The 24000-nt window shown below is 46.4% G+C and overlaps 2 protein-coding genes across 4 annotated transcripts in view; one reads left to right on the forward strand and one right to left on the reverse strand.

The window, feature by feature from the left end:
• Nucleotides 1–9464, reverse strand: part of LOC135252393 (signal-transducing adaptor protein 2-like) — an 18143-nt gene extending 8679 nt beyond the window's left edge. The window contains exons 1-7 of one of the 3 annotated variants that reach the window (XM_064330398.1): nt 8910–9464; nt 3547–3618; nt 2813–2932; nt 1982–2038; nt 1143–1294; nt 594–725; nt 94–166 (exon numbers count right to left, since the gene is read on the reverse strand). In XM_064330398.1, coding sequence (XP_064186468.1) covers nt 94–166; nt 594–725; nt 1143–1294; nt 1982–2038; nt 2813–2932; nt 3547–3618; nt 8910–9002 — 699 coding nt within the window. In that variant the 5' untranslated portion in view covers nt 9003–9464. The remainder of the gene's footprint in view (nt 1–93; nt 167–593; nt 726–1142; nt 1295–1981; nt 2039–2812; nt 2933–3546; nt 3619–8909) is intronic. The other 2 variants (XM_064330397.1, XM_064330396.1) reach the window with 2 other exon arrangements.
• Nucleotides 9465–10450: 986 nt separating this feature from the next.
• Nucleotides 10451–23551, forward strand: mpnd (MPN domain containing). The gene is given in 13 exon segments (XM_064330401.1): nt 10451–11135; nt 12377–12579; nt 13865–14085; nt 15778–15890; nt 18261–18342; nt 18909–19011; nt 19349–19421; nt 19640–19716; nt 20843–21011; nt 21118–21188; nt 21314–21403; nt 21624–21716; nt 22556–23551. Coding segments are annotated over 13 exon segments (1386 nt in total). The 5' UTR covers nt 10451–11131; the 3' UTR covers nt 22643–23551.
• The last annotated feature ends 449 nt before the right edge of the window (nt 23552–24000 follow it).

A 24000-nucleotide genomic window follows, 5' to 3' on the forward strand; every position in this document is an offset into this window, starting at 1 on the left:
TGTGCGTGTGTGCGTGTGCGTGTATGTGTGTGTGTGTGTGTGTGTGGCGGTGAGACTGCTTGTGAACAGCGCTTCGTAACCACAACATCTTACTGGGTTCTCCACATCAATTGAAAATCCTCCATCTGGCTTTCGAGCCACTCGATAGTGACGGAAGACTGGCCTGCTGGGGGAAGAGAGCCAATCAGTGGTGAGCTGGAGGCTGAATGTGATCGTGCCTGTAGATCTTCTTAAAATAAGACGCGTCAGCTCCGTCCCGAACGCATCAACAAACGCGACCGATTCTTAGCAGTCTCAAAACGGACGTGTCAAAAACAACGCACAACTTTTTTTTTTCTTTTTTTTTTAACACACCTCCATGTCTAGTTAAGGGCGACGCATTTTGCGCCACTTTCCAGCGCAGCTCGTGTTAAAAAGTCTCCCCTTCGTAAGACGTAAACTGTACGTTTGTGACACAAAAGCCGTAACTTTGACACAAAACGTGTTGAGAGTGACACAAAAAGTGCGTCGGACGTGGACACGTCCTTTTTTTTTGGGAGGGCGCGCGGACGAGCTTGTTGTCGGCGCTATCGGTTGGGAAGCCGTGTTTTTACCCGTTGAGGTCCTGGCAGGTGGTGACGGCCAAAGAGGTGCCGTCTCTGCCAGGCCGGAGCAGGAAGTTCCCAAATTCCTGATTCCTCTCCAGGAACATTTCGGCCTCCAGCCGGGACAATGGATGGTAACACCTGTCCAAAAAAAAAGAAAGCACAGAGACACGGGGTCACCCGCACACCTCCGAAAACACCACTCCGCACATCCCCCTAGAATGTCACGTAAAACCAAGCATGGGCATGCCTCTGTATCATACATGGATAAGCATTTTCTGGTGAATAGGGGCGACGTAGCTCAGGAGGTAAGACCGATTTGTCTGGTAGTCGGAGGATTGCCGGTTCAAACCCCGCCCTGGGCGTGTCGAAGTGACCCTGAGCAAGACACCTAACCCCTAATTGCTCCCAACTGAGCTGATTGGTACCTTGCATGGCAGCCTTTCACCGTTGGTGTGTGTGTGAGTGTGTGTGTGAATGGGTGAATGCGAGGCATCAATTGCAAAGCGCTTTGGATAAAAGCGCTGTATAAATGCAGTCCATTTACAATTCACTTACGGTGGCATGCTGGCCAGCAGGGGGAGGTAGGGAGACGGGACGGGACCCTGAGGAAGGGGAGGGGGCTTCCGTCGCGCCTTCTCTTTTTCGATCACCTCGGCCAGCATGTGCAGCTGACCCGGGAGCAGGTTCAAGGAGCTCGGCACGGCCAGCTGACCGCAAAAAAAAAACAAAAAAAAACACAATCATTTGTTGTCAAAATTTTTTGTTATTACACCTGTACACAGTTCAGCTCTATTTTTACTGAAAATGATAACGATAATAATCAGTGATAATTATTACAATAAACAAGGGAGAACAAGAGAGAGAGAAAGAGAAAGAATTTTCAAGAACACTGCTTAACAGATGCGGCGAAAATAGTCCAAACTCTAATAGCATTACAGCTGAAAAGGAAACAAGTGTGAAAATGTCCTTTGATGGCAAAGCAAAGATTCGTCTTGGAATCCCTGGCTCTGCTGATTGTGAACTTGCTCTGATATGACTAATGACGCCATAGGCTGGATTTACTGATAACATTTCATGACATTAGCCAAGTCGTCGGGAAATCTGATACGCAGCATTTGAAGAATGATTACATGTCATTTTCTCTCTCCTTCTATTTCTCTCCCTACAAATGTATGCACACACACACACACACACGCACACACGCAGGCACGCACGTATGCACGCACGCACACAGGCACACACACACACACAATTCAGGAGCATAGAAACACACAGAAATTTCACAGAAATTTCATGTGACTGTTCCAATTCATTCAGTTAATTTCACATCATTTCTGAATTGACTGACAGAAATGGAACTGATCAATCTGTCTGTTGATCAGTCTGTTACTGACCTCCACTACAGAGAGGATGAAGCCCTTCCACAGCACCCGGGCCTCCAGACTAGAAGCCTAAAGACAGAAAGAGTGTGTCAGTTATTCCACAATGTCCCCGCAGTCCACACCAGCACTAACCAACCAAGTTCCTGGAGTTCTACCATCCTGCAGGTTCTCATTCCAACCCTAACAAAGCGTTGGGCTTGGGTGTTAATATGCAGTGATGTGTTGGGTTTGGGTGTGATTTGTTGGGTTGGGGTATGATGTGATGTGTTGGGTGGGGTTTGGGTTTGATGTGTTGGGTTCAGGTGTAATGTGTAGTGTTGGGGTGAGATCTGTTGGGTTGGGGTGTTATATGTTGGGTTTGTTATGTAGAGTTGGGATGCGATCTGTTGGGTATGATATGTTTGGTTGGGGTGAGATGTGTAGGGTTAGGGTATTATGCATTGGGTGTGATGTGTTCCGTTGGGGTGTGATGTGTAGGGTTTGGATGCGATGTGTTGGGTTGGGCTGGGCTTGGGTTTGATGTGTTGGGTTGGGGTGTGATGTGTAGGGTTTGGATGTGATGTGTTCGGTTGGGGTGTGATGTGTAGGGTTTGGGATGTGATCTGTTGGGTTGGGCTGGGCTTGGGTTTGATGTGTTGGGTTGGGGTGTGATGTGTAGGGTTTGGGATGTGATCTGTTGAGTGTGATGTGTTAGGTTGGGGTGTGATGTGTAGGGTTTGGGATGTGATCTGTTGGATGTGATGTGTAGGGTTGGGGTGTGATGTGTAGGGTTTGGATGTGGTGTGTAGGGTTGGGGTGTGATGTGGAGGGTTGGGGTCAGGGTGCATTGTGGGTAGCCCTCACCGTGAGCTTGACCTCTCCATCCTTCATGCGGAGGCTGAACCGCGCCCCCGTCAGGTTTGAGCCCCGGCTGCTGTCATCTGCCAGGGAGATGAAGCCACTGAGCTCCAGCTTCTCTGTGTACTGCACACACACACACACACACACACACACACTACACACACACACACACATACGCACGCACGTAGACACACACACACACACATTACGCACACACACACACATATGCACGCACGTACACACACACGCACACACGCACGCACACGCACACGCACGCGCACATGCACACACACACATACAGTTAAGAGTGAGAGGCTAAAGTCTGCGTCCAGCATACAGTTTATCTCAGACCTGACCTCCTCTTTCTTTATCTCACACAGTAGATTATATTTTCAAACTTAAATTCATGGGCATACTTTAACAGCTTCAGCACAAGGACAAGATGTTAAAACAACATGAAACACATCGAGTAGACCGGGCAAAAAAAAACGTGGTCATATAGGATATAATTAGAGGGCTGTTGCTCTTTTCAAAACTCAAAAATTTTCAAACACCAATAAAATCAAAAGAATGCTTTTTAAGTGAAGCAAGGACAGGTTTCATTGTTATGTTGAAAGTCTGAATTAGTTTGCCTAAGGATGTAGAAAGAGTTCCGGCCTGAACTTTGCTACAGACGTCTGTATGACTTCAGATCCCCTCCCAGCAGTGGACTCACTTCTCCCCGTAATTGCACTCACTTCACAGTCCTTGGTGTTGTTGTAGAAAAACAGGGTATTTCCACACAGACATGTCCACAGTCGGCAAGATGTCTACAGAGAGAGAGAGAGAAAGAGGGGGGGCACGTTTAGTTCTGTTCCCAGTGCGAATGCAAACCTTACTCAAGCCCAAGTAGGACAATCTTGTTAGAACTTAGACCATGGTAGACCTGGGAAAACCAAAGGCCTCATTTACTAAGACCTTTAGCACGTGGAAAACCAATAACATGACAAATGATTGGCCACGGTATTCGTTGTGCACCAATTGTGTTGTTAGTTTTGCATGTGCTAAAAAGGTTCTGCAAGGGCTAAAACTCTCAGTGAATCATGGCCAAAGTTAACAGCGGGAAGAGGCACTGGTGGGCCAGCAGGGGGCAGCCTTCCCTGTAAACCAAGCAGAAGACCAATGCCCCGGTACAAAAAGGAGGACTCTGCACAGTACGCTGACGTGTTTTGGGTGAATCTTTAAACTGAGGCTCAGACTCACTGGTCATTAATGATCCTGTGATACTCACACTTACCGTAAAGAGCAGCAGGTTTCCTGGCTATCTAATCTTATATATATAAGGGAGAGTACAAGGGGCTTCGGGGGGGGGGGGGTCAGGCTCAGGGGGGTTTGCCGATAGGCTCTATAGGGCAACACACAGTTGCCAACTGTGTTGCCCAGGGTATGGCAGGGGTTCAGCAAGGGGTCCATGCCTCATCGCTCTCTAGCGACCCCACGCTGGTCAATCTGATACTGCATATGAAAGGTCTTCCTCCGACTCCACTCTGCACGAGTGAAAACAAGCAGGCCGATGCCACTTCGCATTTCGGAGGAGAACCACGGACGTCTACCCTCTCCCGAATCGGCAGTTCGGTTCGAGCGTGAACGCGGCTACGGTTGCAGATTAAAAGACATTCCAAATTAGGGTGGGAATTGGACATGTTCAGTCCCACGTCAAATTAGTAAAAACAAACAAAAAAAAAACAGATCTCCAATTTATATATTAAAAAAACAGGGCAGGAAGCAGACAAAAACAGGAATCAGGATCATTGGCATGAGCTTCAGCAGAAACATAAAGAACCGGTTTCAGGAGTGTAGTGCGGAATGTTAAAAATGTTCCTTTCTCCCATCAGTCATGTTGTTCAGCTCTCCTCATATGACACACGGTCGTCTGGGGAATCCCTCGATTCTGCTGGTTATCACTGAGAATCTGTACTGACCCCTCCAGGGCCATTATACCCCCCAAACTTTCCAGCTCTCATGTCAAACGAATGACAGAAAATTTCCATGATGCTGAATCTAAAAACGTAGTAATCTCGCCATCCAAGCTGCTGTAGAAACCTGTTTGATCACTTTTATTTAAATGTGCTTTTTAAGCGAATGGTGTGATATTGGCCAATGTGTCTTCAATCATGCTTGAAGTAAACACAATGACAAAAAAAAAATCACCAGGGGAAAAAAATGTGATTTTGAGTGAATAACACACATTGAGATTCTCTGGTTATGACTTAAAAAAAAAAAAAAAAAAAAAAAAACGGAACAGTGGTAAACTTTCATACTAACGTGAATGTCCAGCTCTGGATAGCCGTGAGTTTAGCAAAGCTAGCTCAGTGATAAACGCGTCCAGGCTGAGAGTGAATCGGTGCGTGTGTGTGTTAGCTAAACGTCGAAGAATTCCAGGCCAGGGTCCAAAGTCCACTGGGCTCACACCCGGCGCTGGACCAATGCACTGCCCTCGCTCCACTAAAGCCTGGCGCCGGAGTCGCCCAATAAATGCGCAAACACACAAGAACTGATTTGCTGAAACGATTCTGCCCTCAAACAAATTCCGCCATCCTCTGATCTGACTCTTTTTTTATGTTCATTGAACAACAGCTGTCAAGCCAGTTCTTGAGAGTATGGCATGCTTAATCTTAAAAGATTTTTTTTTAAAAAGAAAAAAAAAGAAAGAAAGAACAAGAAAAATTTTTTTTTAAATTTCCGTGACGATGAGGGCTGGTTGTATAACTTGTCCGCCCTCAGAAAATGCCCTGGTTTTGAAACGCACTGCAGGGTTCACTGGGGTGGTTAATGATAAGCCTGGAAATGTGACGCAGATCTGAAGATTCAGCAGTTGGCTGCGGTCTCAGAATCGAGGGGGAATTGCAGGGTAATTCAGATATCAAACATCAGATACGACTGGAGGCGATAATAAAACAGACATAATTCAAAATGACATGCTCACTATCAATATTCATGACATACAGTATGTGCCAGCATAGGGACTACCGTAATTATCAGACCCCTCCAAGGCACATTCAATATTAAACATACATAACGTTGCATGACTATAGATACGCATGTACAATATTCACTGCCTCGTGTCTCCTCCAACCCCAAGTGTCGCAATATCCTGCCCAACCGAACTAGCAGTAACTGCCAGAACAGCAAAACCGCTCATCGATTCTATGACAAGGATGAGCGGAATTGCTCATTGCCACAGCACAGGTGCAAAGGTGCACAGGCATGCTATGACAATGAACAGGAACGCTCCGAACAGGTTTACAGGTGAACACGTTCATCCTTCCTACTCTTCAAACATCCTGAAATGAATACTCATACAGTGTCATGAAACTATTTCAGTATTTTTTTTTTTTTGAAGTTAATAATCACAAAGCGACTCTAGAAGACAACATTCCATTTTGGAATGCAGATCTGGGGTGGGGTGGGGGGGGGGGGTGTTTCCAGGACGACAGACAGTGCTCATTCCGCCTCCAGGGGACTGAAACCTGTCAATCAATCACGTAGCGGGAAGGCACCTGCTCTGCTCATCATGTGATTTCCCAAACCGCAGCTTTATCTCTTAGCCGGGAAAAAGGGCGTGACCGGCCCTCACATTAGGCATTACATTACATTACAGTACAGGCATTTGGCAGACACTCTTATCCACAGCGACTTACGCAACACTTTCGCACGGCATTTACATCCTATCCATTTACACAGCCTCATCCCGCAATCCAGGTTAAGCACCTTGCTCGTAGGTACAACGGCAGTGTCCTTGTCCGGGAATCGAACCTGCAACCCTTATATATATATATAACTATACACTTTACTATGCTGAAACCTACACTACATGGGACATTCAGTACATATATACCATTCATTATATATATATATTTTTTTCCCTCAAAGTGCAGATACTGCAGTATATTCCAATTAGGAAAGAGCTGTGTTTTACAGATGGAAAAACTTCCAAGGCAAAAACTCTGAATACAGGATTGGCTCCGGGAACTCTCTCATGAGTGAAGTAACCTGCTCACCCTCTTTGTAAGAAAGCATCTCTCTCTCTCTGTTTCTCCCTCCCTCTCTCTCTCTCTCTCTCTCTCTCTCTCTGTCTCTCTCTGTCTCTCCCTCTCTCTCTCTCTGTCTATCTCTGTTTCTCTCTGTTTCTCCCTCTCTCTCTCTCTCTCTCTCGCTCTCGCTCTCGCTCTTCAGACGCACACAGTGCAGGGCTGGTGAAGTGCTCCACACGCAAGCTGTTCACTCTGTGACCCACGGTCACCCCTCATTACCAACAGCACCTGCACCCCAATAAGCCCTGTCTCTGCTCTGTCTTTTCATTGGATCGTCGCCTCTGGGTCCCCCCCCCCCCCACCCCCCCACCCCCCAAGCCTTCCTATGCCTGGACACCCCCCCCCCCCCCCACCCACCCCACCCTCACAGACAGCTGGTCCTTTGTGTCCAGGGATATGGAGATAAAGACCTCCACCCAGTCTGTGCGACAGGAGAACCAAGACCCCCCTCAGCCTGAGTGCAAAACCTCCAGCGGTTCTCCACTTTTCTTCTCCTCCCTCCTCCTCCGGCCTGCAGACTTTGATTTTCTTATGCGGCCCCGCTGAAACGCACACCGCTTTAGCTGACTCAAGCACAGTTGTGTACCCCCCCCCCCCCCACCCCCAATCCACCCCACCCACCTCCCCCACAACAACAAGATGGCAGAATCCCTCCTAACTGAGCTCAACACACTCAAAGGATCAGACAACAGAGAATTTAATTTGCATGACAAAAAAAAAAAAAATACAAATCTTAATTACAGACCAGCAAATTGTTGGCTGTATACACATTTTAGTGTACATATTTCCCTGTCTGCAATCCATAGCTCTGCGCTAACTGCCAACTTTTTTTCGTGGTGGTTCCCTCTCTCACAGGTGGGGCACTTGCCCAGAGTCCTGGGACCTGAGCCCCCCCCCCCCCCCCGGCTTTGACCAGTGTTTCTTCCTTTATCTCGCCAAAACAGTTCTTTCCCGCCCCATCCTCTGTCACTTGTTTTTTATGGGAGTTTTAGGCAGGTGTACGCCGAGAAGGGATTTGCGAGAATCCATAGTAAAATGCTCTAAATAAATACATTTTGATTTGATTTTGTCCATGTAAGATCACTTAACAGCTGAAATGATGGTGGGAATTTTACTGCACACTATCTCTGCACTATTTCAAAAATGTTGTTTTTGTAGTTTGCCATCTACCTTTCTGAAAGCCTGAAGATTATACCTGCTTAGCTCTCATTACCTCATGAGCTACATCAACCATATTGTTAAGAATATACAGCATGTGTAATATGTAAAACAATTGTGTAAGTTGTTCTGGATAATAGCGTCTGCTAAATGTCTGTAATGTAATTTAACATGCATTTATACTGCATGTCTATGCAATTCTACCTGGATGGATATATTTTCATGATAAACAAAATCACTTTGGCTTATGATATATTCTACTGATAAAAAAAATTCTTATTCACGTATGCACAGTAAAATCTATGCAAACTCAATACCCAGTTACTGAAGGCAAAAACGTGTAAAAAGCCATCATTTCAAAGTGAATGACATAAAAATGTCAATTTCAAGATTTATTTACTGTTTTCTAATTCCAGTTTCATTCTTTATTTAAACAGCATTGTTGTAATATAACAACATGCTTAAGTTCTGTTCAGTTTATGCATTCGTGTACCTTCAGATCTTTTTTTAATGTGTATTTTAATATCATGCTTGAGTTGTATTCACTCCCATATTGACAATGCCTGTTACACATCCTCACGCCCAAGGCAAATAGACGCAAAACAGCACGAGCAGTTGTGAATGACCGTGAAGTATTTTACGGTAATTGCACATTCTGAAAAATACAGCGCAAAACTGGGTGATTAAAAGATAATCTCCCATCTGATTTTCTACATATTTCAACTTGATTGAATGTAATAATCCCTAGCCCCACAGAGCTCAAGAATTCGGAATTAATCTGCAACCTCGTTAATTTGTTATCTCATGTCCATAGGTTTTTATGCTCAAAAGGTTTTAATAAACAATAAATAAACAAATAAACAGCCTACCGTTTCTTTAGGTGATCTCTTTTCAAGGTAACCCTCGTAGTAGCACGTCGGCAGCAGCGCTTTCGACCGCCTTCGTGCTGTTGGGGTAGCCATACGGTTTGCAGACTGGAGGAATCCGATAATGGCTAACTCAGCGCACAAAAAATTACTTTTTTTCTGTCTGTCTTCTGCAGATCAGAGATCCCCCTCTAAACCAGTAGGCTAACGGTAGTAGTCCAGCAGCCTCGTCTTTGCCGTTTTCAAACGAGGTGACAAAGTATCACCTGTTGTCAAAATCAAATATTTCGGTTACGTAAAGCTATATTGTAAATCTACAGCTAAAATGTCTGTCATAAAAACTGCAACGAGGTTAAAACACCACAAATAGCATATCATGTGAATTCCATTACAGAAAATGCTTCTCTTTTCTCGTTGTCGTGGCAGAAGAATTATTTTAGAAAGATTTTAAAAGCCACCAATAATAGTATATTAATTGTCTAGTATTGCTAGTACAATTGCTTACAAACTCCGGAGGTGCATTAACGCCTTATTCTGTTCTTGCACTTGTTTTTCTATCAACAGGTACTTTCGGGGAGCCACGCCCACTGCCATTGCTGATTGGCGCGCTGGCTGGACGGGCGGAGGCCGCCAAGTTGAACTAGCCTACCTGGCTATTTATAAAATGTTGTCGAACATTCGTGCCCCCCCTCAAAAATAGGTTAAACAACAAAATTTAAGCCTGTATTTGACAAGCTGTTGCATGGCACCTAGTTGATAGATTTCTTAACCTAGGGTTAACTTCAGGCTAAAAAATACATGATAAGGTTTTTATTTTTACTTGAAAGATTCAGACTAGTAGGCTACTTATGAGTTTATCCCTGCTACACCCTAGTTGTCTCTCACATAAATACGTTTTTAAAAAATCCAATCAACAGAAATCCCACACAACATTACACTGCCTTCACTTAGCACATCACTTAAACATTCACATTAACGGAGCTTAAAATTGACTGTAATACACAGTAAAATGCCCTGTGTTAATTCAACTTTTAACAGATAACATTTTGTCCCAATGTTCAACTCTAACACGGTTAGAGCCGAGTTAACACAGGACACTTTACTGTGCCAGCCGTTTGTCATACAGCTACTGTAAGCTTACTAGAGCAACGTTAAGTAATGTTTATAAAGCTGAGCTATTTTGAGAGAGTGCTATTCGATTAAACCCCATGTTACACCTCAAAGCGATTTATTCAAGCGTTATTGTGTGAAGAAGGACGTTTCAGAAGTCACACGACACCGACCAATCTACTGCCGCCCTTTATGACTGTCTACACCGAGCACACTGGACAAGACCGATATTAAAAAAAGAATATCCTGCCGATGATTATAATACAATGGTATAGCAACAAAACACGTGGATTTATATAGGTGGTTCACGTGCTGGGCATCCGAAGAGGAGTGAAGTACCGTGAGATAGGGAAGAGGGGAAGAGATAGGGATCTGTCGCCCTCCACTGTCTATAATATCACCCGACTGGCGGTGTCCAGCATTTACACACGCTCGTCACAATTCAGTAGAAAAGAAGGGGTGGATACGGAGGAGGTAGTTAGAGGGTTAGGGAAAGAGGGATAGGACGAAAGAGAGGCATATACAGCGAGAGGGGGTGAAGCGTAGCCTACTACTCACATGTGCGAGTAGTTAGTTGTGGGTTGTTTAGTGATGCGATTTTAGAAAGCCTTAGTTTGGATTCAAATCGTATTTTCATTTTGTTACAGTGGCGAGCTTTCAAGCTAGCAGGCTACTGTAGCTGGCTAATTCGGGAAGCACCGACTGCCGCTGCTAACCCGCCGGAAACTGAACAGATAAACTGAAGATTAGGCACAATCTCGTCAAATTAATTATTGAGACATTTTATTTATAAATTGTCAGCAAGTTTTACAATTTAACGCAAACGAATGTTTTAAAACCTCGTGGCCGTACACTAATTAATCAAACAAAAACATCGCCGAAGTGCAGAGACGGAGAGTGACAAGGACGAGAGTGAGAGAGAAAGGGGAGGAGAATTGACATTAAAGCAACGCAACGAGGAAACAGAAGACACAGGCGCCTTCATTTTACGCTTTTCAATAATAGCCAGCTAGCTGGTAAGCTAATACTATGCATTAAAACAACTCAACTCTGCAATACTGTCCTCAGCAAGGAATCTTCCTGGAACAGAGCTACACGGCGAGGACTACTGGAAAATGGGTGAGATTTGTTTGTTTTTTTAAAAGGAAAAATAAAAATGATAAAATAATGATTTTTAATTTTATTAACACCGTGTGAAATTAATCATGAGCAGGCCTCGCGGTCTCAGAGCAAATGGTGACCGTCAAGCTGGCTGGCTTGCTGGTAACCATTCAACATTATTTTTAATTATTATTATTATCACTGATATTAATAATATGATTATTACTGGCAATTATTACTAACATTACCAATAATCACCTTATGATATACAATGCACTTTACTATTAGTTTTAAATGAATTAAATTGTATTTATTGAATGCATCAGTTTTGCTGTGGAACAGTCATTCTCCATATCAGCAAGCTATTGTTTTTAAAAGAAAAATGACGACATGTTCACCTTTCACATTTGTAGACGTGCATTAATGCGTCCGTTTATTTCCTTTGTGATATTACTTACTCCCTTGTGGGCACGGCTTTCCATAGCTTGCATACTAAGATAAAAGTATATAATATTTTATTGAAATGGAATGTAACATTACATTTAAATGAGTTTTGACTTAATTTACAAACCTGGTTCTGTTTACATGTGCTTTTACTGTATAATTGATAGGCTATACTGCCGTAATATTAAGACCGTGAAACTTTGAGTAAGGGCTCCATAGTTGGAAATTCGGTTTATTAATTCGACATGACTCTCATGCAAGTTTGGACATAGGCTAGTAGTTGTGGTTTGTAAAACCAAAATTAATAATAAAATGTTCTTTTGAAACTGTCATCCTGGCCACGAGGAAATCAAAATTTTTTAGTAGCTTATATTACATATGGGCTTTTGGGGAACAATTATGGAACACGTTCCTAATATTTCCTTTGCATATGATGAAAGATTGATTTTTATCAATTCTAATGAGTTCTTAGTAATTATGGCCGTACTTGATCAGATGAACACAAGTTGTGCTCATTTGGGTCTGAAAAACTGCAGGAGCACTACAATCGGTCTGAATCAACTGACTCCTCCCTTCTATTATGCGTGTGTGTGTGTGCATGGTTGTGTGTGTGTATGCATGCCTGCATACGTGTGTGCGTGTCAACGTGTATGTTCATGCGTACGTGTGTGTGTGCATGTGTGCATGCGTACGTGTATGTGCGTGCGTGCATGTGTGTGTGTGTGTTTGCACGCACGCGTGTGTGTGTGCGCGTGCGTGTGCACACGTGCGCATGTGTGCGTGCGTGCGTGTGTGTGTGCGTGTGCATTTTCCAGGCTCGGAGCCGCCCTCGCCCCCGCAGGTGGTGGAGGAGGGAGGGGAGGAGGAGGAGGAGGAGCTGAGCGGAGGAGAGGAGGTGGACTCCAGGGCGGTCCCCGGCCGCGGCTCCCTGCTCACCAGGAGGGGGATCACCCTGCGCGTGCTGCTCAAAGACGGCCTGGTGGAGCCCGGCGACGGGGTGCTGTCCATACACTACCTGGTACAGCCGTCCTTCTCTCTCCATCTCCCTCTGTCTATCCCTCCACCTCCCTCTGTGCCTCTCTCCATCTCCCTCTGTCCATCCCTCCATCTCCCTCTGTGCCTCTCTCCATCTCCCTCTGTCCTTCTCTGTCCATCTCCCTCTGTGCCTCTCTCCATCTCCCTCTGTCCATCCCTCCATCTCCCTCTGTCCTTCTCTGTCCATCTCCCTCTATCTATCTATCCCTCCATCTCCCTCTGTCCTTCTCTGTCCATCTCCCTCTATCTATCTATCCCTCCATCTCCCTCTGTCCTTCTCTTTCCATCTCCCTCTGTCCTTCTCTCCATCTCCCTACTGTATAAGTCTGTCCCCCACATTCCTTTTGCCAGGTCCCATATCCTCTCTCGGATTTAGCCTTCCGTCACTTACACTTATCCATTCCCAATGTCCTTCTCATCCACTCTCACATCTCTCGTCGTCCCATCTAGCTCACCTGCTCTTACTGTCCGTTGTCCCTCTCTGTCTCCCTCTGTCCCTTTCTCCATCTCTATCACACCTCTCCCCTGTTGTCCCTCCCTCCCATCCTCCTCTATGTACCTCTGTCCGTCCCTTGACGCATCTATCTAACTCGCTCCATACCCTGCGTATCTACCCTCTCCAGATCATCTCTCTCCTCCGTCCTCCTCCCAACTGCCGCTCTTCTGCTCCAGTACAGCCCCGTGCTATTTCTGCCTCGTGTCTCCATCTCCGTGTATCTCTCCTCTGTCCCTCTCTCCATCTCCCTATATCTCTCTTTCACTTGCCTTCTTCCATTCTGCTTTTATCTTTCCCTCCATCTCTTTTTGTCTCTCCCTCTGTTTCTCCCTATCTGTCTGTTCTTAAGTGATCCATTGCCTCTATACACTCTACTTCTCCACTCCACAGTGTCTTACCAACCCCGACTCAGTCACTGCACCTGTGTATTTGAGTGCTGTATTTACAGTATGTCCACAGCCACACATTCCCTTATTTGCACCAGGTATCAGATAATTTAACAGGAATTTAAAGCACTTAAAACAAGATTGAAAACACTTAAAACACTTAGATCCCAAGTATCCCAAGCAATGCCATTCATCAAACAGAACACCTCTCACATGCTCACTCAGTCGTCACATTAAGGCTCGACCTGCCTGCTTTGCTGTGCCGTTAATACCCCCTCCTGCCCCACCCTCCTGCCCCTCCCTCCTGCCCCTCCTACCCCACCCTCTCGCCCCACGCTCCTGCCCCTCCCCCCCCCCCACCTCCTCCTCCCCCCTCCTGCCCTCAGGGTAAGAAGTTTGTGGGGGACCTGCTGTGCGACGGGAAGATCCGCTGGGTGGAGACGGGGCAGATCTTCAACTCGCCCAGCGCCTGGGCCACGCACTGCAAGCGGCTGGTCAACCCCGCCAAGAAGTCTGGCTGCGGCTGGGCCTCCGTGCGCTACCGCGGCCAGAAGCTGGTGCAGTACAAGACCAGCTGGCTGCACAAGTACCAGCCCAGCGGAGAGATGTGAGGGGTTGCGGGCGCTAGGTGTCTGCGCTCTCCTGAAAGAGCGTCAATCAACACTATCAATCAGCCAGTATACAAATCACTTAATCAATCAGCCAATCAACTCAATCAATCGATCAATCAACCAATGACTTAATCAGTCAGCCCATCAGCCAATGATTTATCAACCAATCGCTCACTTAATCAATCAGCCAATCACTTAATCAATCAACCAATCAATTACTCAATCAGCCAGTCAACCTAGCAATGACTCAATCAGTCAGTCGACCACTTACTCAATCATCCAGTCAACCAATCGCTAAGTCGATCAGCCAGTCAGCCAATCACTACTCGACAGCAGTCAGCAATCATAATCATCCAGTCAACCAATCGCTAAGTCGATCAGCCAGTCAGCCAATCACTAACTCGATCAGCCAGTCAGCCAATTACTTACTCAATCATCCAGTCAACCAATCGCTAAGTCGATCAGCCAGTCAGCCAATCACTAACTCGATCAGCCAGTCAGCCAATTACTTACTCAATCATCCAGTCAACCAATCACTAAGTCGATCAGCCAGTCAGCCAATCACTTACGCAATCATCCAGTCAACCAGTCACCAAGTCGAACAGCCAGTCAGCCAATCACTTACGCAATCATCCGTCAATGCTAACTCAACATCCAGCAAGTCACCAGTCAACAGCAGTGCCAATCACTTACGCAATCATCCAGTCAACCAATCGCTAACTCAATCATCCAGTCAACCAGTCACCAAGTCGATCAGCCAGTCAGCCAATCACTAACTCGATCAGCCAGTCAGCCAATCACATATGCAATCATCCAGTCAACCAATCGCTAACTCAATCATCCAGTCAACCAATCACTAATTCAATCAATCAATCAACTAGTCACTTACTCAATCAGCCAGCCAAATAGTCACTTACTCAATCAGTCAACCAATCACTTGCTCAGTCAGTCAGTCAGTCAATCTTTATTGTCCCTTATGGGCCAATAAAGATCGGCATGTTGCAATGTGCAGCCAAGTTTAAAAAAATAAATTAAATTTATAAACCTGTACACAAATCAATAGAAGACACACATGCTGTACAGAATGCCAGCCTACAAAAGTGTCTTCAGATCTCTCAAGATTTTTCCTTCTTGGTTCCTTCCAGGGAGGGAGGAGATGAAATGTGGTGATGGCGAATTTTAATGAGATTTTATTGATACGATAAGTCAAATACATGAGAGATATGGTGTGATGATTGCACTTATGAAGCGTAGTGCAGTGAAGTCACAAGATTTAATCCCACTGTGGTCATTCTTGTGGAAGTCAAGTAGGGAGCCCAGATATGCAGGAGACCATGTCATACTGGGATAAAGAAGCATGAAATAAATAAACTGTCATCTTTAAAAGTATTTAAAATAAAAAAGAAAGGGCAGTATACATGAGCTATTCCGAATGTACATTGCTCATTGATCGGTGTATTGACTTTTTTTTACCTGGAGATTCCTGAAGGAAATGAGAATGGATGGAAGAAGAAAGCAAGAAGGAGGGGATGTGGGAGTGGGGGATGGAGCAGAGGAGGGAGGGAAGAAGGGAAGAAAGCACAAAGGAGAAGAGAGTAAAAGTTGGGAAAGTGCAGGTGAACGTGCCTCGGTGTCGTACGCAGTCCTCTAACAGGAAGCTCTACCCCCCCCCCGCTGCTCTTCCCTCAGAGCCTGGCCAGTGAAGGCGAAGATGAGGAGATGGGAGAGGACGAAGAGGAAGAGAGGAAGGCCTCCGTGCAGACGGAGGACAGGAACAGGAAGGGCAAACCCGAGCAGCACGGTGAGAGCGCACAGGGGCGGGGCTCTTTCCTAATTGGTCGGGAAACGCTGATATTCATACCCAGAATGCCTCTGGGGCACCATTGTTTGGCTTTGTTTGTGAACAAACCTCTCCTGCCGTCAGTGTGAAAGAGGGCACAAACTCTCCATGGCTGTGTCCGAAACAGCCTCCCAACTTCTGTGTCCTAAAAGTATGCACTGTCTTTTCATGCTTTTTAGTACATGATAGACAGGAGTGGGGACAGTTTTAACAGTGTGCCATAAAAAGTAAACAAACCACTTTGATTTACACGCAGTCGTCATGGCGTCACAGGTATTAAAGTTTCCCGCAGATGGAATAACGCATCAAGCCGCACGTCATATTTGAGGGACCGAAGTGTTCATTAACTTTCTGAATGGAATGCTTCTGAAGATCCTTATTGGAAATGTAGAAATAAGTATTTCATCCCTGAATTAGTACACTCAATACTGCACTCGGTTTCCAGAAATACACTGAATTTTTGGAAATTCTGCATACTTGAGTTTTTAAGAGAGTATACTCAACTAGCATACTGAATAGTAGGCACGTGTGCTGATTTTTTTTTTTGCCCTTGTGGCATACCCAAGTCCCCCTGGCTCTGCTTCAGGTATTCCGAGTTTGAAAATCAATACTTTAAACAGGAAAAATGACATGCAGGAACAGAGCCCTTATTCCCACCGCAGTCACCACAAACAAAACAAAAACCGAAAATGAAATACGACTGGTAGCATAATAAACTTTGTTTGTAGAGCACCTTTCACGCGACATTTGCAGTCCAGAAGTGCTTAGCAAAAAAAAGAAAACAAATAATAAAAACTATACATTAATACTGTCAGCAGGACTCTAAAAGTGAAAGCACAATAAAATGAGAAATACTAGCACACGGTAAATATAAATAACCATGAATCTTGTGAAATACGATTTCATGCCTACACCTTCGGATTAAAATTTGCAGTTTTTCCCCAGGTTCACGATGCGTGACATCACTATTTCCTGAGTAACTTCCTGGCCGTATTCCTGGTGTTTTAATGCAGGGAAACGGTAGGAATGGAGAAAGGTCAAAGAGGGACACACGCGAGGCGAAAGAACGACAGAAAGATGAGACTGGCACATGACACGCTCCCCCGGGCACAGGGGATCTATGTCACTTCCTCTTTTGTCTCCGTGGAGAACTGCCATGTCCATTCTGCGCGTCTGCTAAAAACTGCAGAGCTGCAGTCAGCCCCACTGCGTCAGCGAAACTCCGAGGCGCTTGTGTGGCTTTGTGTCCTGGAAAGTTCCGGATACTGCGACAGACGACGGAGAAACGGCGTTCTGTTATTTTACGCTACTGCCGTTAGCAGGTGCACTTACCCTGAGCGACCTACAGTTCAAACGCAAGTGCAAAGGTCAGGGGTCAAAGTGCAGAACTTCCCCAGGCGGGGGAAGTATACACTTTCAGAAAAGGATGTTTTAATATCAAACAGTGTTACGTCTTTTGTTACTTTGTAACAACACTTGTCCTTTTGTGTTACAAATATACAATTTATATGTTACAAAGGGAGACTTTTTAAAACATACTGTGCTGAAAGTAGCACAGAATGTGTTGTTCTTAACTAGACATTGAGGTGTGTTTAAAAGATGACACATTTACCACATTTAACACCTCTGTTCTGAGAGTATAGTCAGTCCGAAGAGACAGAGATAGCAAGTGCAAGTGTAGCCTCAAATTAACATCCTTTCAACTACCCTACACTAATGGGAACAAAACAACCCTAAATGAGCATTAAACTACAATGTAAGAACAAAGAGCAAAGAACCACAGCCTCTGAAAACATAAACTTGCTCATAATCACATGTTAGTGTAGCTATTTATGTTTATGTAATACACCTGCCAAATTGTTTAAGGGAAAAAAGTAAGATTAGTTTTAGGCAAGCTTACTGGAGGCTTGTTGGAGGAACAAACATGTTAAAAGGTTTCACTGTTAATAATAATTAGAGTTGAGCGCTCATTTAAAGGCATCAAGTCCTGGCAATGTTGAAGCCAAGTGCACAAAAGTTTAGAGAAACCGAATTCCTGGAAAACTGTCTTGTCGCCATGGGAACATTTTGTAAAATCATTTTTGGAGTAGTTAGTAGTTAGCAGTATCCTGACACATCAGTGCTATAGTGAATGTGGATAGACGGTAGGTAAAGTGCAGGTTTGACCATGAAGACCGCAGGTGAAAAGCAGGACTTAAGAGGTCGATCCTGAACGCGGGCCGGACTGGTTTTCGTTTTCCCCTTGAAAGGGAACGGTGGACAGTGACGTGTCGTTGTGTTGTAAATCACGCTGTCTTGCGTGTGAATGACGTGATGTGTTGTATGTTGCAGAGATCAGTGTGGTCCAGAGGAGAGGGGACAGAGACAGAGTGCCCGTGAGGTACTGCACTCTGGGTACCAGGGATTCTGCACGGTCAGTGTTACGCGTGTGGGGAGCAGGAACATCACTCCCTCATAGTGTAGGGAGGTGGAACATCACTCACTCAGTGTGGAGAAGGGGATCATCACTTGCTCATAGTGTGGGGAAGGGGGAACATCACTCGCTCATATTGTGGGGAGGTGGAACATCACTCATTCATAGTGTGGGGAAGGGGAACATCATTCACTTATAGTGTGGGGAGAACATTACTAGCTCATAGAATGGGGAAGGGGAACATCACTCACTCATAGTGTTGGGGAGGTGGAACATCACTCACTCATAGTGTGGGGAGGTGGAACATCACTCACTCATAGTGTTGGGGAGGTGGAACATCACTCACTCATAGTGTTGGGGAGGTGGAACATCACTCGCTCATAGATTCATGCGTGTGAGGAGGTGGAAGAACATGACTCACACAGAGCAGCGCAGCCTGAGAAAAGCTCATTTGTGTGTCATCATCTCTGTTCTCTGCTTTGAATTCCGCCATTTTAAACCGACGATGAACTTTGCCGCCGTGTGTATTGAGGCGCTAACGCTAACGGCGCTGTCCCCCCCCTCAGGGACCCGCACACCCTGGTGGAGCTGTCCGCCTTTTCCGCCATTAACAGGTTCCAGCCTTTCAACGTGGCCGTGTCCAGCAACTGCTGCTGCTAGGGACGCTGGGTGGGGTGGGGTGGGTGTTCAAACAGGAAAACGTGGCATGTTTCTAGTCAAGCCACTGTGCTAAGGGGTTAAAAAGGGAGCTCCTTATATGCCATGGAACCACTGTGTGATAACTGATAAGACTCTTTTCTTTTCTGTTTCTCCTACCCCCTCCATCTCTCCCTCGGTCTCCCTCTCCTTTCTCTGCCCTCTTTCCCTTTCCCCCTCTCTCTCTCGTTCATTTCCTTCTTTCTACTCACTCTCCCGCCTCCTTTCGCCACCTGTTCTCTCTTTTCCCCATCTCTCTGTTGTTTGTGTATTTTCTTATTTCTATATCTCCTTCCCCCCCCCCCCTCAGGATTTCCACTGCCACTTGACCAGCAGTGAGGTGGTGGGATATCTGGGGGGACGCTGGGACACAAACACACAGTGTGAGTGCCAAACACAGGTAGTGCTCAGGGAGAGCGGTGCGTGCGTGCAGACAGTGATCAGAGAAGAGAAAGAGCATGTCGTGCATTTGCAGCTCCATCTCAAGTTTTGCTTGGACAGTGGGCCATTGTTTTGGTCCTACCCAGGGTATTAAGCGCTTTGATAGCCTGATATTTATCACTGTAATCAAAATGCGTTTCTTTTCCTGTCTTTCTTCCAGTGCTGACGGTTCTGAGGGCTTTTCCGTGTCGCACACGATTGGCCGACAGAGATTCGGCCCCTGCTGTAGAGGAGGAGGTAAACCAATCAGTCACCAGCTTCACTTGTCAGCCGTACAGTGAACCTCATTAGGCTGACTCTCTGAGGCCAGATACACCTCCTCAGTTTCTGTGTACACTAAATGGCCAAAAGTACGTGGACACCTGACATCCAACATCTCATGCAAAATGTTGGGCAATCATATGGAGTTGGTCCACCCTCTGCTGCTATAACACTCTACTGGGAAGGATTTATACCAGATGTTGGAGCATTGCTGCAGGGATTTTCTTCCATTCAGTCAGAAGAGCATTAGTGACGTTGGGCTCTGATTGGGCGATTAGGCCTGGCTTGCAGTTGGCTCTCACATGGATCCCAAAGGCGTTGGATAGGGTTGAGGTCAAGGCTCTGTGCAGACCATTCAAATTCTTCCACACAGTTCCCTACAAAACCATTTCTGTATGGACCTCGCTGTGTGCCTGGGGGCATTGTCATGCTGAAACAAGAAAGGGCCTTCCCCAAACTGTCGGGGAAGCACAAAATCATCTAGAATGTGATGTAGCTGTACCATTCAGATTTGCCATCACTGGAACTAAGGGGCCTAGCCCAAACCATAAACAAACAGTCCCAGACCAAGGGTGTCCAGATACCTTTGGTCATATAGCGTATATGCTGATCAATCACTGCCTGACCGAGTAATTTTTCTCTCGCGTACGTGTGGGTCCAGTTGGAGCCAACAATTCAAACTCAATTCTCAGCATTAGCGAACACTTGCTAGGACCAGTCATTTTCAGTTTAAAGCAATTTCACAAATAGCAGGTATCCTTTCCCTCTAGAGATAAATGTCTGTGGTAGAGACTAATCAGACACTAGCAAACCCCCTGTGACCCCGTGACAGTGCGTTGAGATTTGCCTGAGTACTGACAACTCTGATGTAGGTATAAAAATGTTATATGTCAGGAGGGGGTGTGATTGGTGGAGTAATGCTGTGCTGGGAAACCCAGAATGGGAGGAGCTATGACCCGATAACTTATGTGGGCCAATTGTTTTGTTTTGTTGAGGAGAGCAAATGGTTTTAATTGGTTCTAATAATTCAGTGACTGACAGCTAGCTGTAACTTCACTCAAAAACCTCACTCTTATCTCTTGCCGGTGTGATGACTTCACAGATCTGCCAGAACCTGTTCATGCGGGGGCTCTCATTGGTCGGTTGGTACCACAGCCACCCCCGAGGCCCCGCCCTGCCGTCCCTGCAGGACATCGACTCCCAGATGGACCATCAGCTGCGTCTCCAGGGCAGCAACAACGGCTTCCAGCCCTGCCTGGGCATCATCTGCGGTCAGTGCGCCCGAAACAAAATGGCCGCCGCACATGATAATTATCATGCGCTAAACCCGGCGATCTTCATTCCTGACCCTATCTCTCCACTTTTGCATTTTTAAAGGCCCCTATTACCACGGCAACCAGGGCGTGGCCTCGACCATAACGCCTTTCTGGGTGGTCCCGCCCCCAGAGGTGAGCTACAGAGGGATCCTGACGCCAGACCATAAACGACAGCCTTGCGTGTTCACAACACGTTTTTTTTTACGCGTTCAGTCTTCTTAACGCGCTCTTACACGTTCACTCTTCCTCTCCTTCAGCAACGGCCCAACGACTACGGCATTCCTGTAGCGGTGGAGGTGACCTACGTTCAGGACAACTTCCTCACCAGCGATGTGCTCAACGAGATGGTACCGTGCGCCCTCCATCACCGTCATAAACCCTGAACACCGCGTTCTGGCTCTTCTTTCATTTTGCTGTCGTGACAACAACGGCTTTCGCTGTCGAAGACGCGTTCACGTTCAGTCCCTCGCGGTTGGCAATTTCCCATCGGTTGCCCAGTTTCAGCACCTTCAAGCTGTGATTGGATTGGCTGTTGGGGTGACTGTGCCCATCTGTGATTGGCTGCAGATGCTGCTGGTGGAGTTCTACAGAGGTGCCCCAGACCTGGTTCAGTTCGGTCAGCTGTGGAGCCCCGACACCACTTTGCTGGACAAAATAAAGGTCTGCGTCCTCCCGTGTTACCCAGTGACCCGCGTACCCCGTGCTGAGTTAGCTGGATGACTGCGCTGAGTAAAACCCGGAACAGCTCTTTTGAACTTCAGTCCGTGTTCCACTTTTTGGGAGGGTTCCGGGTTTTACTCGGCGCAGTTATCCAGGTAACTCGGTAACCCTGCTCCCTGATACAGGCCCCACGGGTGGGAAATTCCAGTGTGCACACAGGCTTTCAGTGTCACCAATTACTGCTGGCCAAATGAGCGAATTCTCTCAGTACACTTATGCTGGTTTAAGTGTACATTTGACCACAATAAGGCTGTTTCATGTTGGGACACACAGTCAGTCTTCAGATGTCATTCATGAACTTATCAAGAAGTGTAGCTGAAAATATCAATTACTAAACGATTGGGCTGATGAAATATTTAAGAGGAGAAGTTAAACAGACAGGCCCCTCCCCCCTCCTTGCCCACCACTGATGCGTGAACGGCCATTACACACCGAAGTGCAGCGAGCGTCAGCGTGATAGCGGCTATTCACTTCCAGCCATTAGGAGCGGATTACCCTCCGTTCTTTTAATCCAATCCGAACCAAGAAATACTGAATAGAGTGCAGATCTTTTTACAAGTGCAGTCACTGAAATAATTTGATCTACGCACCCACTACATGTAGCTGAAATAACTAATTGAATGTTGCATTGCAAATTAAAGTGTGCATTAAAAGATGAAGGAGCTGTTTACAGAATAAAAGCTTGGCCGTTGCTCGGTCACACGTCTGTGTTGCTGTACGCCTCGTCGGTGTGCGATTGTGCCTTACCTGTCAATCACCTGTCAATCTGTCACTCCCAGGGTTCCCTGAGTGGCCACGCCCCCAAGGACCAGGCCTACTCCCAGATCCTGGAGCACGTGTACAGCCAGCTGAGCAACGCGCACTGAGGAAGAGGAGGAGGAGGAGGAGGGAGGTGGTGTGTTTCACTTCCGGAACTCGGGGCCCAGATCTTCTCCCGCCCCCACCTGTGGGCGCTTCCGTCCGGAGCCCCACCCGTGCACGACGGGACGGGAACGCCGAAATTCCCTGTGACCGCAGGCACACTGTGAACTGAGCGTGCTCCTATCCCACAGCGCAGTGTGTGTGTGAGGGTGAGAGTGTACGGTACCCCTGTACTTGTGTGTAGGATACTCCTGTACTTGTGTGTGTGTGTAGGCTACCCCTATACTTGTGTGTGTGTAGGATACCTCTCTTCTCATGTGTATGTTGAGTGTGTATGTAGGGTACCCCTATACCTTGTATGTGTGTGTATGTAGGTTACCCCTATATTCCTGTGGGTGTGTGTGTGTGTTGTGTATGTAGGGTACCTCTCCTCGTGTGTGTGTAGGGTACCCCTATATTCCTGTGGGTGTGTGTGTGTTGTGTATGTAGGGTACCTCTCTTCTCGTGTGTGTGTGTGTGTGTAGGGTACCCCTGTACTTGTGTGTGTGTGTTGTGTATGTAGGGTACCTCTCTTCTCGTGTGTGTGTGTGTACGTAGAGTGCCCCTCTACTCGGTCTGTATCACTGACAGTGTTTCTGCAGCACGTCGGGTCCGTAGCCGCGGGCGCTTCCTCGTGTTGAGTAGTCGTTAACGGAGTGTCGGGGTCTCGTTTCATTGGAGGCCCGACAGCCAATCACAGAGTTAACCCCGCCCACACGGCAGATCTTCCCGTTTGTCTTTCGCACTCGAATCTTCCTTCCGGGTGCAGTCTGTCTGTGGTAATGTCTTAATTTAAACAAAATATATATATATATACGAGAACAATGCCTTCATCTACTGGATACCTTTAAAAGTTAATACACACTGGAACCCTCCCCCTGCCGTGTCTGACGTGTTTTTCACACACACACACACACGTACACATGCACGCATGTGCACACACACCCACGCGCACTCACACACACACAGTAATTGATTGTAATGGAAATGGTCCATCATGGGCGCTCAAAGGATATTTTTTTTTAAAGATTACCGCGAGGGTCCAATAAATCTCTCATCTTTTCATTTGTCAGGCGGCTCATATTCACGCGAGTGGCTGTAGGGACAGGGGAGCAGGGCATGCTGGGTAATCCCTCACGCCAATTCTGCACACCTGTAGAATAAATTCAATAGCACGACCACAGCATTAATTACCGTCCTGTATGCGTGACATTTAAACAGGTACGGGGCTAATGTATCTTCAGCTTCACGGAAGTGGATTTCTCCAAGCCAGCACAGCTGCAGGGCGGTGCCCGCAGCAGAACCATTTATCTTAGACACGGCG

This window comes from Anguilla rostrata, chromosome 4 (genome assembly GCF_018555375.3).
Source record: "Anguilla rostrata isolate EN2019 chromosome 4, ASM1855537v3, whole genome shotgun sequence".
NCBI lineage: Eukaryota > Metazoa > Chordata > Actinopteri > Anguilliformes > Anguillidae > Anguilla > Anguilla rostrata.